The 13,676-nt window shown below is 43.9% G+C and overlaps 1 protein-coding gene across 1 annotated transcript in view; it reads left to right on the top strand.

Moving 5' to 3' along the window:
* Window positions 1–562: 562 nt before the first annotated feature.
* Window positions 563–13,676, top strand: part of LOC132888913 (regulator of G-protein signaling 12-like) — a 59,590-nt gene continuing 46,476 nt past the window's right edge. Inside the window, exons 1-3 of the mRNA XM_060925005.1 lie at window positions 563–630; window positions 2,030–3,246; window positions 3,676–4,557. Coding sequence (XP_060780988.1) covers window positions 2,191–3,246; window positions 3,676–4,557 — 1,938 coding nt within the window. The 5' untranslated portion in view covers window positions 563–630; window positions 2,030–2,190. The remainder of the gene's footprint in view (window positions 631–2,029; window positions 3,247–3,675; window positions 4,558–13,676) is intronic.

The raw sequence follows: 13,676 nt of genomic DNA on the forward strand, positions 1-13,676 counted from the left end.
ACCAGATTAAACACCTGGAGCACAGCAGCTGTGGCACTGACTCGCCTTTCCTGATATTAATTAAAGTAAAGAATATTTTATCAGGTTAGTCTCATGATCCAGCCCTCCCACTAGCGCCTGCTCCTCAGAAAACTGCATTAAAGCTCAAGGAAAGGACAAGAGGAGGAAGAAGAAATATTAATAATTATTGTAGAATGAAAACGTAAAACAAAATATATATTATTTCCTTGTTTATTCCTTTATAAACATTCACCCGATACCTGTGGAATACTTTGGATTTCCAGCCGACTAGTTAGTCTCAACCAGGCTGGATCTCCGAACTGGGAGCAGTTCTCAAGATGATCGACAAGGCCGCTGGCCAATAGGCGTTGAGAAATGGAGCGTTGCTGTTCAGTCGCCATGGCGACACAAGGCGAGGTTGGGAGTGTTATCCAATGGGAGCGCGCGGATGGGCGGGGACCAGATAGCAAGGTTGAATGAGTGTTCATTGCAAAAGCGACGAACAATAACGGAAAGTTAAAGCTAGTTGTAAAGTGTGAGTGAGTGAGCTCGTTCGGAGCGGGTTTACATTGTAATTGTGAGGGAAACACTGCTGTAAAAGTCTTCCAGAAGCCCGAAAGCTATCTTTGAGTAATGCATGTTTGGGCTTTTGAGCGTTCTTGCATGCTGAAAGTCATAATGTAGATAATAGAAATATATTACAGTCAGAAATACATTATATGAAGTTGTTGTTGCTCTTCTGTTTCTTCTTCTTCCTCTTCTGTTTCTTCTTCTTCTTCTGTTTCTTCCTCTTCTTCTTCCTCTTCTGTTTCTTCTTCTGTTTCTTCCTCTTCCTCCTCTTCTTCTGTTTCTTCCTCTTCTGTTTCTTCTTCTGTTTCTTCCTCCTCTTCCGTTTCTTCCTCTTCTTCTGTTTCTTCCTCTTCCTCCTCCTCTTCTTCTGTTTCTTCTTCTATTTCCTCTTTCTCTTCTTGTTTCTTCCTCTTCTTCTATTTCCTCTTCCTCTTCTGTTTCTTCTTCTATTTCCTCTTCTTGTTTCTTCCTCTTCTGTTTCTTTTTCTTTCTCCTCTTGTTTCTTCTGTTTCTCTTATTCTCTTATTCTTCTTCCACTTCTGTTTCTTCTTCCTCTTCTTCTGTTTCCTCTTCTTTTTCTTCTTTTGTTTCTTCTTCTTCTTCCTCTTCTGTTTCTTCTTCTGCCTCTTCTTGTTTCTTCTTCCTCTTCTGTCGCTTCTGTTTCTTCTTCCTCTTCTGTTTCTTCTTCTGCCTTTTCTTGTTTCTTCTTCTTCCTCTTCTGTCGCTTCTGTTTCTTCTTCCTCTTCTGTTTCTTCTTCTGTTTCTTCCTCTTCTGTCGCTTCTGTTTCTTCTTCCTCTTCTGTTTCTTCTTCTGTTTCTTCCTCTTCTGTTTCTTCTTCTGCCTTTTCTTGTTTCTTCTTCCTCTTCTGTCGCTTCTGTTTCTTCTTCCTCTTCTGTTTCTTCTTCTGTTTCTTCCTCTTCTGTTTCTTCTTCTGTTTCTTCCTCTTCCTCCTCCTCTTCTTCTGTTTCTTCCTCTTCTTCTGTTTCTTCTTCTGCCTCTTCTTGTTTCTTCTTCTTCCTCTTCTGTCGCTTCTGTTTCTTCTTCTTCTTCTGTTTCTTCTTCTTCTGTTTCTTCTTCTGCCTCTTCTTGTTTCTTCTTCTTTTTCTTCTGTTTCTTCCTCTTCTGTTTCTTCTTCCTCTTCTGCCTCTTCTTGTTTCTTCTTCCTCTTCTGTCGCTTCTGTTTCTTCTTATTCTTCCTCTTCTGTTTCTTTTTCTTCCTCTTCTTTTGTTTCTTCTTCCTCTTCTATCACTTCTGTTTCTTCTTCTTTTCCTACCTCCTCCTCTTCTTTTGTTTCTGCTTCTTCTTCTTCTTGGTAGTAGTACTGTTGTATGTTGTTAAAAACAACAACTAGATGGTCTGTGGATGGTCATCATAATGTTTCCTTCATGTACAGCTTTATTTATTTATTTATTTATTTATTTATTTTATATGACTTATCTATCCCTCACACTTTGCAGGAGGTGTTTCCTCCTTAAACCAGGTTTCCAGTGTCAGGACGTTCCTCTCCTGAAAGCGACTGTAACAGAGGATGATCTCACCTGAGTGTGACATTTAGCCCTCCTGGTCTATATTTGTGAAGCCCTTGGCAGCTGCATGTGAACGAAGACCCCAACCGACAATGTTCAGATCATCTGAGGCAAGCAGACGGCGTGCTAATGGCCAGGCACTGGGCCGCATCAGAGGGGTGGAGGTAGCTCGAGGAAGGACAGGTTACGGTTTCACACTCTCAGGCCACTCACCATGTGTACTGAGCTGCGTCCTGAAAGGCAGTCCGGCCGACTACGTTGGCCTACGCGCTGGAGACCAAATCCTCGCCGTGAATGACATCAATGTGGCGAAGGCATCCCACGAGGACGTGGTCAAGCTGATCGGCCGTTGCTCAGGTGTGCTACACTTGCTCATCGCTGAGAGTGGACAGTTGGACTCGTGCTCCAGTGACGAGGAGCTTGGATTCCATGAGCACAAAAGCCACTGGCTCCGACCAAAGATGGACTCCAAGACTTTGGGAATAAACCGTGCTGAGCGCGTGGTGGCCGAGATGCAGTCTGGAGGGATCTTCAGTATGATCTTTGAGAACTCCTCCAGCCACTCTTCCAGCAGCTCGGAGAAAGCCGCTGCAAAACGGAGACCGATGTCTGAGCTGGACTTCCTGTGTGGAGATGTTGAGGCACACAGGAGTGATGTGAACCCCCTTTCAGAACAGGAAATGGCCAGAGTGCTGCGTGATGACTCTGTGTTCGTGGATGTGTTTGAACCTGACTCAGGCAGGCAGGAAGCTGACTCAGCCAGCATCCTCAATGTCGGCATGATCGTGGGTTACTTGGGTTCCATCGAGCTGGCGTCGAGTGGTGCCAACCTGGAGAGTGACAGTATTCAGGCAATACGTGGCTGTATGCGCCGCCTGAGAGCCGAGCACAAGGTGCACTCGCTGGTCCTGCTCGAGGTGCTTCACGACCGTGTACTCCTACGCAGTGAACGCAGAGCCGTCCTGGCTGCCTACCCAGCCGAGAAGCTGGCATTCAGCGCCGTGTGCCCAGACGACCGCCGCTTCTTTGGCCTGGTCACTATGCAGGCTGCTGATGATCACGGCATGAATGCAGTTGCAGATGAAGACCAGGGCTCGAGAACCTCCTGCCATGTCTTCCTTGTTGATCCCGAGCTTTGTCACCACAAGGTATTAAAACTCATCTTTTTGTTTTTTCTTTTTTTTCCCAGTGAAATGTGTGTCTATGATATGATGTACCATTTTGAAGATGCTTTAGAAAAACTGATTTCCAATATTGCCTGATTTTTCTGACCCTGAAATCAAGCTCCGCCCCCAGCTGGACCAGTCTCAACATACAAGCCATATGTAGTTTGAACAGATAAGGTTGGGTCTGTTGGCCGAATATGAAAGTTAGTCAGTGTTTTCATTGCAATTTTAAATTGCCATGCCAACAGCAGGAGGTTAGAAAAACAACAAACTGCCCCTTTAATGTGCAAAAACATTTTGGTAATAGGCATATCTGTTTAATGATTTGTTTGTTTCCACATACAATAAACACTTTGAGCTGTGTAAGATAATTTGTAAATAATGTTTATTATTGTTGTTATTATTATTAAGGTACATCAGGGGATCTCTCGGCGCTTCGGTTTTAACTGCACTCCAGATCCGGACACCGGTGGCTGTTTGGAATTCCCCCCAACATCTCAGCCGCTGCTCCAGTTTGTATCAGTGCTCTACCGTGACATGGGCGAGTCCATCGAAGGCGTGCGAGCACGAGCGTTCCTCGACGGCGACCTGGACGCTCAGCAGAACAACAGCACCAGTAGCAACAGCGACAGTGGAATCGGCAACTTCCTACCCGAAGAAAAAAACAACCGCGTCCTTTTGGTTGACCTCGGTGCCAATCCTGCCCGCCATGTGCCTCTGGCGTTATGGGAAAGTGCACAAGGCGGTAGGAACCCCAGCACTCAGGGTGGTCTGCCTTCTTCTCCTCCTCCTCCCCATCCTCCTCCTCCTCCCTCTATAACGCATCGGAATGGCTACAGGCACGAGTTCTCCGAGCCGCACCCACACTCCCACCCAGACCCAGCCCCTCTGTCCGGCAGACACCTGAACTCCTCGTCCCGGCTGGACGTATCCGGACTTCCCACCCGCCACCATTTCCCCGCCCACTCTAAGAAGGGCGCAGGGAGCCAGCGCTGGCTCCCTGTTCACGTCCTGAGAGAGTGGCACCAGGGCCGCAGCAGCGATCAGGAGTCCTACAGCGAGTCCACAGACGGCTGGTCCAGCGCTAACTGCAGCACGCTGCCGCCTCCCATGAGTAAGATCCCAGCTGACCGGTACCGCGCGGCGCGAGACATCGCCTCCCAGCCCCACCGGCTCCATGCCCACAAGGACGAGTGGGCCAACAAGCTGTTCGGGACGGAGAAACACTTTAGTGAGCACCAACATCTTCCACAGCAGCACAATGGCAAGAGAGCAAAAGACTCGGAGAAAAAGGTAAGAGGTGTTTTTTTTTTTTCAAATCCTGCATTAACTTTTATTCTGTTTCTCTGTCCATAAATCACACTGATTTATTTATTTATTTATTTGTGATTTGCTTTCCCAAATAATGAAACATAACTGACCTGCAGTATTGATTTAATGTTAGATATCAGTTCATACTTTCTTATTAAGTAAGTAGATAGATGGGCAAACAAATAGACAAATATATACACTACCGTTCAAAAGTTTGGGGTCACTTTGAAATGTCCTTATTTTTGAAAGAAAAGCACTGTTCTTTTCAATGAAAATCACTTTAAACTAATCAGAAATGCACTCTATACATTGCTAATGTGGTAAATGACTATTCTAGCTGCAAATGTCTGGTTTTTGGTGCAATATCTCCATAGGTGTATAGAGGCCCATTTCCAGCAACTCTCACTCCAGTGTTCTAATGGTACAATGTGTTTGCTCATTGCCTCAGAAGGCTAATGGATGATTAGAAAACCCTTGTACAATCATGTTAGCACAGCTGAAAACAGTTGAGCTCTTTAGAGAAGCTATAAAACTGACCTTCCTTTGAGCAGATTGAGTTTCTGGAGCATCACATTTGTGGGGTCGATTAAATGCTCAAAATGGCCAGAAAAATGTCTTGACTATATTTTCTATTCATTTTACAACTTATGGTGGTAAATAAAAGTGTGACTTTTCATGGAAAACACAAAATTGTCTGGGTGACCCCAAACTTTTGAACGGTAGTGTAGATGGGTAGAGACACAGATAGACCGATAGATCAAGCAAGTAAGTAAATACATTCTGCAAATCAACAAGCACATAAATGTTTGCAAATAAATACAACCCCGATTCCAAAAAAGTTGGGACAAAGTACAAATTGTAAATAAAAACGGACTGCAATGATGTGGAAGTTTCAAAATTCCATATTTTATTCAGAATAGAACATAGATGACATATCAAATGTTTAAACTGAGAAAATGTATCATTTAAAGAGAAAAATTAAGTGATTTTAAATTTCATGACAACAACACATCTCAAAAAAGTTGGGACAAGGCCATGTTTACCACTGTGAGACATCCCCTTTTCTCTTTACAACAGTCTGTAAACGTCTGGGGACTGAGGAGACAAGTTGCTTAAGTTTAGGGATAGGAATGTTAACCCATTCTTGTCTAATGTAGGATTCTAGTTGCTCAACTGTCTTAGGTCTTTTTTGTCGTATCTTCCGTTTTATGATGCGCTAAATGTTTTCTATGGGTGAAAGATCTGGACTGCAGGCTGGCCAGTTCAGTACCCGGACCCTTCTTCTACACAGCCATGATGCTGTAATTGATGCAGTTTGTGGTTTGGCATTGTCATGTTGGAAAATGCAAGGTCTTCCCTGAAAGAGACGTCGTCTGGATGGGAGCATATGTTGCTCTAGAACCTGGATATACCATTCAGCATTGATGGTGTCTTTCCAGATGTGTAAGCTGTCCATGCCACACGCACTAATGCAACCCCATACCATCAGAGATGCAGGCTTCTGAACTGAGCGCTGATAACAACTTGGGTCGTCCTTCTCCTCTTTAGTCCGAATGACACGGCGTCCCTGATTTCCATAAAGAACTTCAAATTTTGATTCGTCTGACCACAGAACAGTTTTCCACTTTGCCACAGTCCATTTTAAATGAGCCTTGGCCCAGAGAAGACGTCTGCGCTTCTGGATCATGTTTAGATACGGCTTCTTCTTTGAACTATAGAGTTTTAGCTGGCAACAGTGGATGGCACGGTGAATTGTGTTCACAGATAATGTTCTCTGGAAATATTCCTGAGCCCATTTTGTGATTTCCAATACAGAAGCATGCCTGTATGTGATGCAGTGCCGTCTAAGGGCCCAAAGATCACGGGCACCCAGTATGGTTTTCCGGCCTTGACCCTTACGCACAGAGATTCTTCCAGATTCTCTGAATCTTTTGATGATGATATGCATGGTAGATGATGATATGTTCAAACTCTTTGCAATTTTACACTGTCGAACTCCTTTCTGATATTGCTCCACTATTTGTCGGCGCAGAATTAGGGGGATTGGTGATCCTCTTCCCATCTTTACTTCTGAGAGCCGCTGCCACTCCAAGGTGCTCTTTTTATACCCAGTCATGTTAATGACCTATTGCCAATTGACCTAATGAGTTGTAATTTGGTCCTCCAGCTGTTCCTTTTTTGTACCTTTAACTTTTCCAGCCTCTTATTGCCCCTGTCCCAACTTTTTTGAGATGTGTTGCTGTCATGAAATTTCAAATGAGCCAATATTTGGCATGAAATTTCAAAATGTCTCACTTTCGACATTTGATATGTTGTCTATGTTCAATTGTGAATACAATATCAGTTTTTGAGATTTGTAAATTATTGCATTCCGTTTTTATTTACAATTTGTACTTTGTCCCAACTTTTTTGGAATCGGGGTTGTACATACTGGATATAAAAATGCATTTTATAAAAGGAAACAAATTTAAGACAGAAAATGAATCAACTGAAGCAAGTAAATCACTAAATAGGACATAAATCCATTTAAGCAGGTAAATAAATAAACTGAAGCATAAATAAATAATGTAATCAAACAAATACAGCTATGCAAATGATGAGTAAATAAATACCTATTTTTTAAGCAAGTAAAAATAAATACATAAACTTATGCAATGAATAAATACATTTAAACAGGTAAATAAATAAATTAATTAATCTAAGCGTCAATTTAGATCAATTAGTCTCAGCTCTGTGTAATTGGGATGGTGCTGTGAGACTCGTCGACTTCTCACAGGCATTTGCTCTCTCCTTACGGTACTGTGCAAAAGTCTTAGTCCCCCTGTTATTTATTTTTTTCATATAAACTTTGTTCTAGATTTCCATTTTATGATTTCTACATTATCGAGTCAGTACCAAAACATCTTAGAGTCCAAACGTTCATTTTTCAGCACAAAACTAAAGGGGAACTGAAGTCATTTTTAAACTTGCTTTCTTTCTTAATTAACGTGTTATTACGTTTTCGGTTGTATTAACCTTATATCGTGACTCGTATTGGCGTATTATATTACACTTATCGGCCTTTTCGGGTTTTAGCCACGTTGAATGTAGTTTGTTTGGTTCACAGCAGGCATCGCTTAGCCGCGCGATCTTCACGAGACTTGTGCGAGACTTCAAACATGAAGTGTCAGCGCCGCCATTTTGAAAACTGTTTACACAGCGGCCAGATCGTTCCAATTTAGATTAATTTCGAGATTTGCCAGCTTCATCAGTGATGGAGTGTCAGTCCTGCGCGATGTGGCACGACTTGTCTTGATTTCCTGTTTCACGATCCTTGTGCCAGTTTCTCGTTCTTGTCCTCGCTTAGCCTTTGATGTATTGTTTGTGCCTCGACCGACCCTTCTGCCTGTATTCTCGTTTTTGATCTAGCCTGCTGTTTTGGATTGTCTGCCTGTGTATATATTGACTCACTGTATATATATTTTGCACTTTATTAAACTGTATACTTCTGCACATGCATCCGCCTCCCTCGCGTACGTGACATGGAGATTATTCCATACGACTTCGAACCAGCGTGGAGTAGAGAAGAGTTGGAAAGACGACAGGATAAGGACGAGTCCGTCACGCTGGTATTTACGTCATTACCGTCGCACAATTAAAACGTGCCAGATCAGGCGGCTAATGGGTTTTCAAAATAATAAACACACATCATACTGAGCGCATTTCCCCACATAATCCTCACTAAGGTTTCGGACAGCACTACAAAATAGGGTCCACACCATATAGTGAGTAGGGAGCGATTTCGGACACAGGGAAAACTTCCGGCTTGATTACGTCAGCATTCGAAAGAGGGCGCGCGCGTCTTTTGATAACGTTGGCAGATGTCGGTCACTTTGATTTCCACTGTATGTTTTACTTCCGTCCTACAAAGTCTCACAAAGGGCTCAGCAAATCTCGTTTACAGCCATCGCGTTGACATACGGACTGATATATTACAGAGCGTATTTCAAACACTCATAACTTGCTATAGCAGCGACAAAATAGCGATCAGAAATGCATTCCGATATTTATTAAAATGAGAAGTAGAATTTTGATGATAAAAAATTTGTCTTCAGTTCTCCTTTAAATGTTACAGAAAAAAAGTGTTTGGCCCCGGTCACACCGCCCGAACTTTGCTGGAGCGTTCCTTGAACGGTAGGGAGGGGGGGCCGAATTTCGACAACGCTCGTCACCGCGCACAAAATGGGAAAAAAATCGAAAACACGGGCGTTGGCTTAGCGGTGCACCGCTGAAGCCGGCATTGCTTTGGCGTTGGTTTAGCGGTAGTGAGCGTTGGTTTAGCGGTGACGCGAGCGTTGGTATAGCGGCGTTCTGCGCATGTGGGCTTTGGCTCGGCGGGGGTATAAAGTTGGTTTAGTACCAATCATAGCAAGTCTCTCAGCATCCATGGTGATACAGTTTTACTGTAACTTTGAGCAAATTCGATATAGATGAGGTCTGAACTCAACGGCAGCTCGATTCCAAATGAGCTCCTGGTCCATTTCTTCCCGTATTTATAGCCAAATTCTGGTCCTGCTCCGACACCTCTATACCAACGCCAAACCAAAGTTCATCGCCGCCATGGATAGCTGCTTCAACGCTCGACACCGTTCCAGCAACCCCGTGTCCGCTAATAAAACGCTTACAACCGCTCCACCGAAGTTTGTGCAATGTTTAATCGCCGCCCGGGCAACGCTGGCGAAGCAGCGGTGGTCCAGCGTTCAAGATTTCTGCGTTGGCCTAGCGGACCCAAGCGTCCACGAACTTGCGTCTAGCAGTGCCAAACTTTGACTGGGCATTGGTGGAGCGGGGGTGAACTTTGCCGGGGCGGAAAATTGCCCCCTCCTCACCGCTCGCAATATTTTGTGCAGCTCAAAACTTTCGGAGCGATAGGAGGGCCCCTCGAGAAACATCAGCAATGGCCGAGCGTATACGGCGTTGCTTTAACGGGGGCCAACTTTTGTTAAACGGTGGTGAACGGTTACGAGCGGTGATTAATTTTTTTCACCGCTCCAGGAACGCTCCAGCAAAGTTCGGGCGGTGTGACCGGGGCCTTAGTATCTGAGCGGCATGTTACATAAGAGAGCACTTTTCAGATTAAAAACGAAAACATAGTGAAGGCTGCTGGGTTTTGGTGCAAAATGAAGAAGCGAGTGTGACGGTCAAAGTGTCCAGAAGAACTGTCTGGTTCTGTAAGACGCTCAGTAAAACCTACAGCTCATTTCCGCATAAAACTGCACTCACTGTACCTGAGACGACTATTTTTATTTTTTTTAAAGCAAAGGGTCGTTTCTCACCATATATTGATTCTGTTTCACTTATTATGGCTTACTGCTTAGTGTTTATAGTATTTTTTTTTTTAATGTTGAAGCATTTCATTTCATTATTTTTAAGCCATTTTTGGTCTCCAGCATTTCTTTACATGTCCCTAAGACGTTTGCACAGGACTGTGTATAGAAAGCTTAAATGTTAATAAGAACGTTGTGACTAAACTGAGTATCAAAGCTTGAAGCCGTGGGTTTATTTAATTATGCCCAGTAGTTTTAGCTTGGTGTACGTGTGTGCTGGGTGTTTCCACAGCACCTCTCCGTACATGGAGGGTGTGTGTTAAAGCTGACTATGAAACGAGAAGACAGAGACGGCGCTCGGACCTCTGATCGTCATCCAGTAGCTTGAAATGACTCTGTGTTCCTCTGATCCTTCTGTTCTGACACCCTGGAGATGAATCAATAATAACTGTACAGTGCTGGAGGCCATGCGAATGCTAAACTGTAGACTGCTCTCTCTCTCTCTCTCACACACACACACACACACACACACACACACACACACACACACACACACGTTGTGTGTATCAGTCGCTGAGGCTTGCCTAATGATTTAAGATGACAATCTAGCCTCAGGTTTCATAATATTAGTCAGCATCAGCATTTTCTTCTTTTTAAAACGCTAAGAAAAATAAAAGCGCCCTAGAAGTGATGATGAGCTGGCGCATGTCCGTTTTCGAAGTAGCTTACAAAAAAAACAGGACAGCGCAGGCACTCTTAACCACATCATAAATCAGTATAAGTTGATGGTTATAGAGTTCTAGCTTCAATTTCATGCCATTGAAAGTGATGTCCTGACTAACGCTAACGCTAGTTGAACTCTACAAGCCACTATGGACCCTTTTCACGTGACGTCACGACAAACGCGGCCGCCATTTTGGACATGTACTACCAGTAGTTTACCACAGCCAGCATTGAGGAACGGCAGCAAAGAAAGTGTTTATTTTCAGCAAGACTTCCATCATGCCACTATATTGTTGTGCACCTGGATGTAGTAACCATCAACACACAAGGCAAGGGTTATCATTTTATCGGATCCCGGTAGATGCTGACTGACGGAGAAGATGGATAGCGGCCATAAACAGATTGGCAGCCCTCGGCATACCAACGCTTGTGTAGTGACCACTTTGTTGGAGGTAAGACGAATAAAATTAGCCAGAAAAGGCATTACATTGCTGTTCACATTGTGTGGCGGCGAGTGTAACCAAATAGGCTAAAATAACCCATTGTAACCTCTTTGTTCTTCTGTAGTAGCTATTAGCTAACGACATTAGCTAGCGTTGTGTTCCTTTGCTGTTGGTAGACTGTAGGACAGATCAGAGGCAGTGTCCTACAAACAGCGCTTAATTTGAGGGGGAGCAAGCCGGAGCGCGCTCCGGAACCTCGGCCGTTGGCTCCGGCAGCTATTTACACTGGATCCGGTGATCCGACACCTCTTTTGACTATGTAACAAAAAAAAAAATTAAATAAAAAAATGCAAGTTTATTTAGTGTTAATGTCTGATTTTGATATCTGTCTTGTTGGTGATTTCTCTCATGAAACGACATCCACAAAATATCTGCAGATGAACTTAATTTGCAGTGTTATTACAAAACATGCCCAGAAGCGCAGCGCAGCGCCCCCCTCCCCCCTCTTTTTTTCCGCACCGGAGCCGCTCATCCTCTGCGCTCCGGGACCTCCCACTTTACAAATTAAGCACTGCCTACAAATAAGTGTTCAGAACAAGAGGAACATGTATTTGTCTCTTAAATCCAGGCCGTTCCCTGTAATCTGTAACAACGGTTGGAGAAAGTAATGGCAAATAGTGAGTGCACAAACCATAGAAGGTAAACTGTACACAGCGCCAGGGCAGTGTGATGGTATGTCTACTTTTAGATTGTGTTAGCTTATCAATGAACACACTCGTCACTCGATGAGTTTCACGTCTTTACGACGGATACTTAAATGTGTGTTAGGTATTATTGTTGCAGTCTAAGCAGTCATTGTAGCAGCTAGATGAGCGAGAACCGAAAGGGTCTGTGCCATAAACCGTTATTTCTGTACGGCGTTGCTAATGTGTCATTACTGTTGTTATTTCTCCCTCTGCTCGCCCTGTAAATGCCCTACGTCGCTGGATAGCGAAGGTGTTTTCTGCATCTCGCTCCTTTTTCTTGTATGTTCTCTGTTTGTCGCCTTCCTCGCATTCAAACCAATTTGAGCCGAAGTCCGCTACATGTCCAAAATGGTGGTCGCGTTTACGAAGGTCACGTGACTGAAAAGGGTCTATAGATTCTAGGGGCGGAGCTTTGTGCACAATGTCTCATCTCATCTCATCTCATTATCTCTAGCCGCTTTATCCTGTTCTACAGGGTCGCAGGCAAGCTGGAGCCTATCCCAGCTGACTATGGGCGAAAGGCGGGGTACACCCTGGACAAGTCGCCAGGTCATCACAGGGCTGACACATAGACACAGACAACCATTCACACTCACATTCACACCTACAGTCAATTTAGAGTCACCAGTTAACCTAACCTGCATGTCTTTGGACTGTGGGGGAAACCGGAGCACCCGGAGGAAACCCACGCGGACACGGGGAGAACATGCAAACTCCACACAGAAAGGCCCTCGGTCCAAAGACATGCAGGTTAGGTTAACTGGTGACTCTAAATTGACCGTAGGTGTGAATGTGAGTGTGAATGGTTGTCTGTGTCTATGTGTCAGCCCTGTGATGACCTGGCGACTTGTCCAGGGTGTACCCCGCCTTTCGCCCGTAGTCAGCTGGGATAGGCTCCAGCTTGCCTGCGACCCTGTAGAACAGGATAAAGCGGCTAGAGATGATATGAGGTTAGCTGTGTGTTGCGATTTCTGATTTCGCTCATGTTTTATTAAAACAGCAGCAAATTTCATGCGGTAGCCCCTCCCATAACCACTGATGTCAGTGGTTCCAACTTTGGGTTCCAGATTTTGTGGTGCTGTGTTGGTGGCAGCTTTTTAGCAACAGCATCAGCCTTTTGTTAAAATGCGTGGAACTGGTTCTAGATTAGGCATAGGCACTGCGTCGGTGGAAAAGATTTATCTGTGTGGTGTTTTCCTGCGTCCAGCATTCCTGGAATAGGCTCCGAATCCTCCATGACCCTTTTGCAATTGCTAAAGATGAATGAATGAATGAATGAAGATATATTTTAAAGAAAAAAAGTCAGGGAAGAAAAAAAAATCTCATGTTGCAGAGAATTTTCTTATCAATCTCAACTGTGTTGTCATATCCGATAATGAATAGCAGTACTCCAGTTGTGACTTTAAACATTGTTTAAGTACTGAAATACGAGTGTATCTGAAAATTCCTGATTAAAGTTGCTAACGAACATGTACACCGATAAACAAGTCAGCTAGCCTTTGAGTTGTCAAACCCATGTTTGATCTGTCCATTCAGATCAACAGAACATTCAAAAGGTTTCGCTGAAATATCACTTACTGCCCCTTTAAAGGAGAACTGAAGTCATTTTTAAACTTGCTTTATTTCTTAATTAACGTGTTATTCAATTACGTTTTCGGTTTTAGTAACCTTATATCGTGACTCGTATTGGCAACTAACTGCAATTAAATATTAGACTTATTCGGCCTATTCGGTTTTTAGCCGTGTTGAATTTAGTTCATTTGGTCCATGGCAGGCGTCGCTTATCCGCGCGATCTTCATGAGACTTGTGTGAGACTTCGAAACGTCAAGTGTCAAGTCAAATCAAGTTTATTTGTATAGCGCTTTTAACAATAAACGTTGTT

Source organism: Neoarius graeffei, chromosome 7, assembly GCF_027579695.1.
Source record: "Neoarius graeffei isolate fNeoGra1 chromosome 7, fNeoGra1.pri, whole genome shotgun sequence".
In the NCBI taxonomy this organism is placed as follows: domain Eukaryota; kingdom Metazoa; phylum Chordata; class Actinopteri; order Siluriformes; family Ariidae; genus Neoarius; species Neoarius graeffei.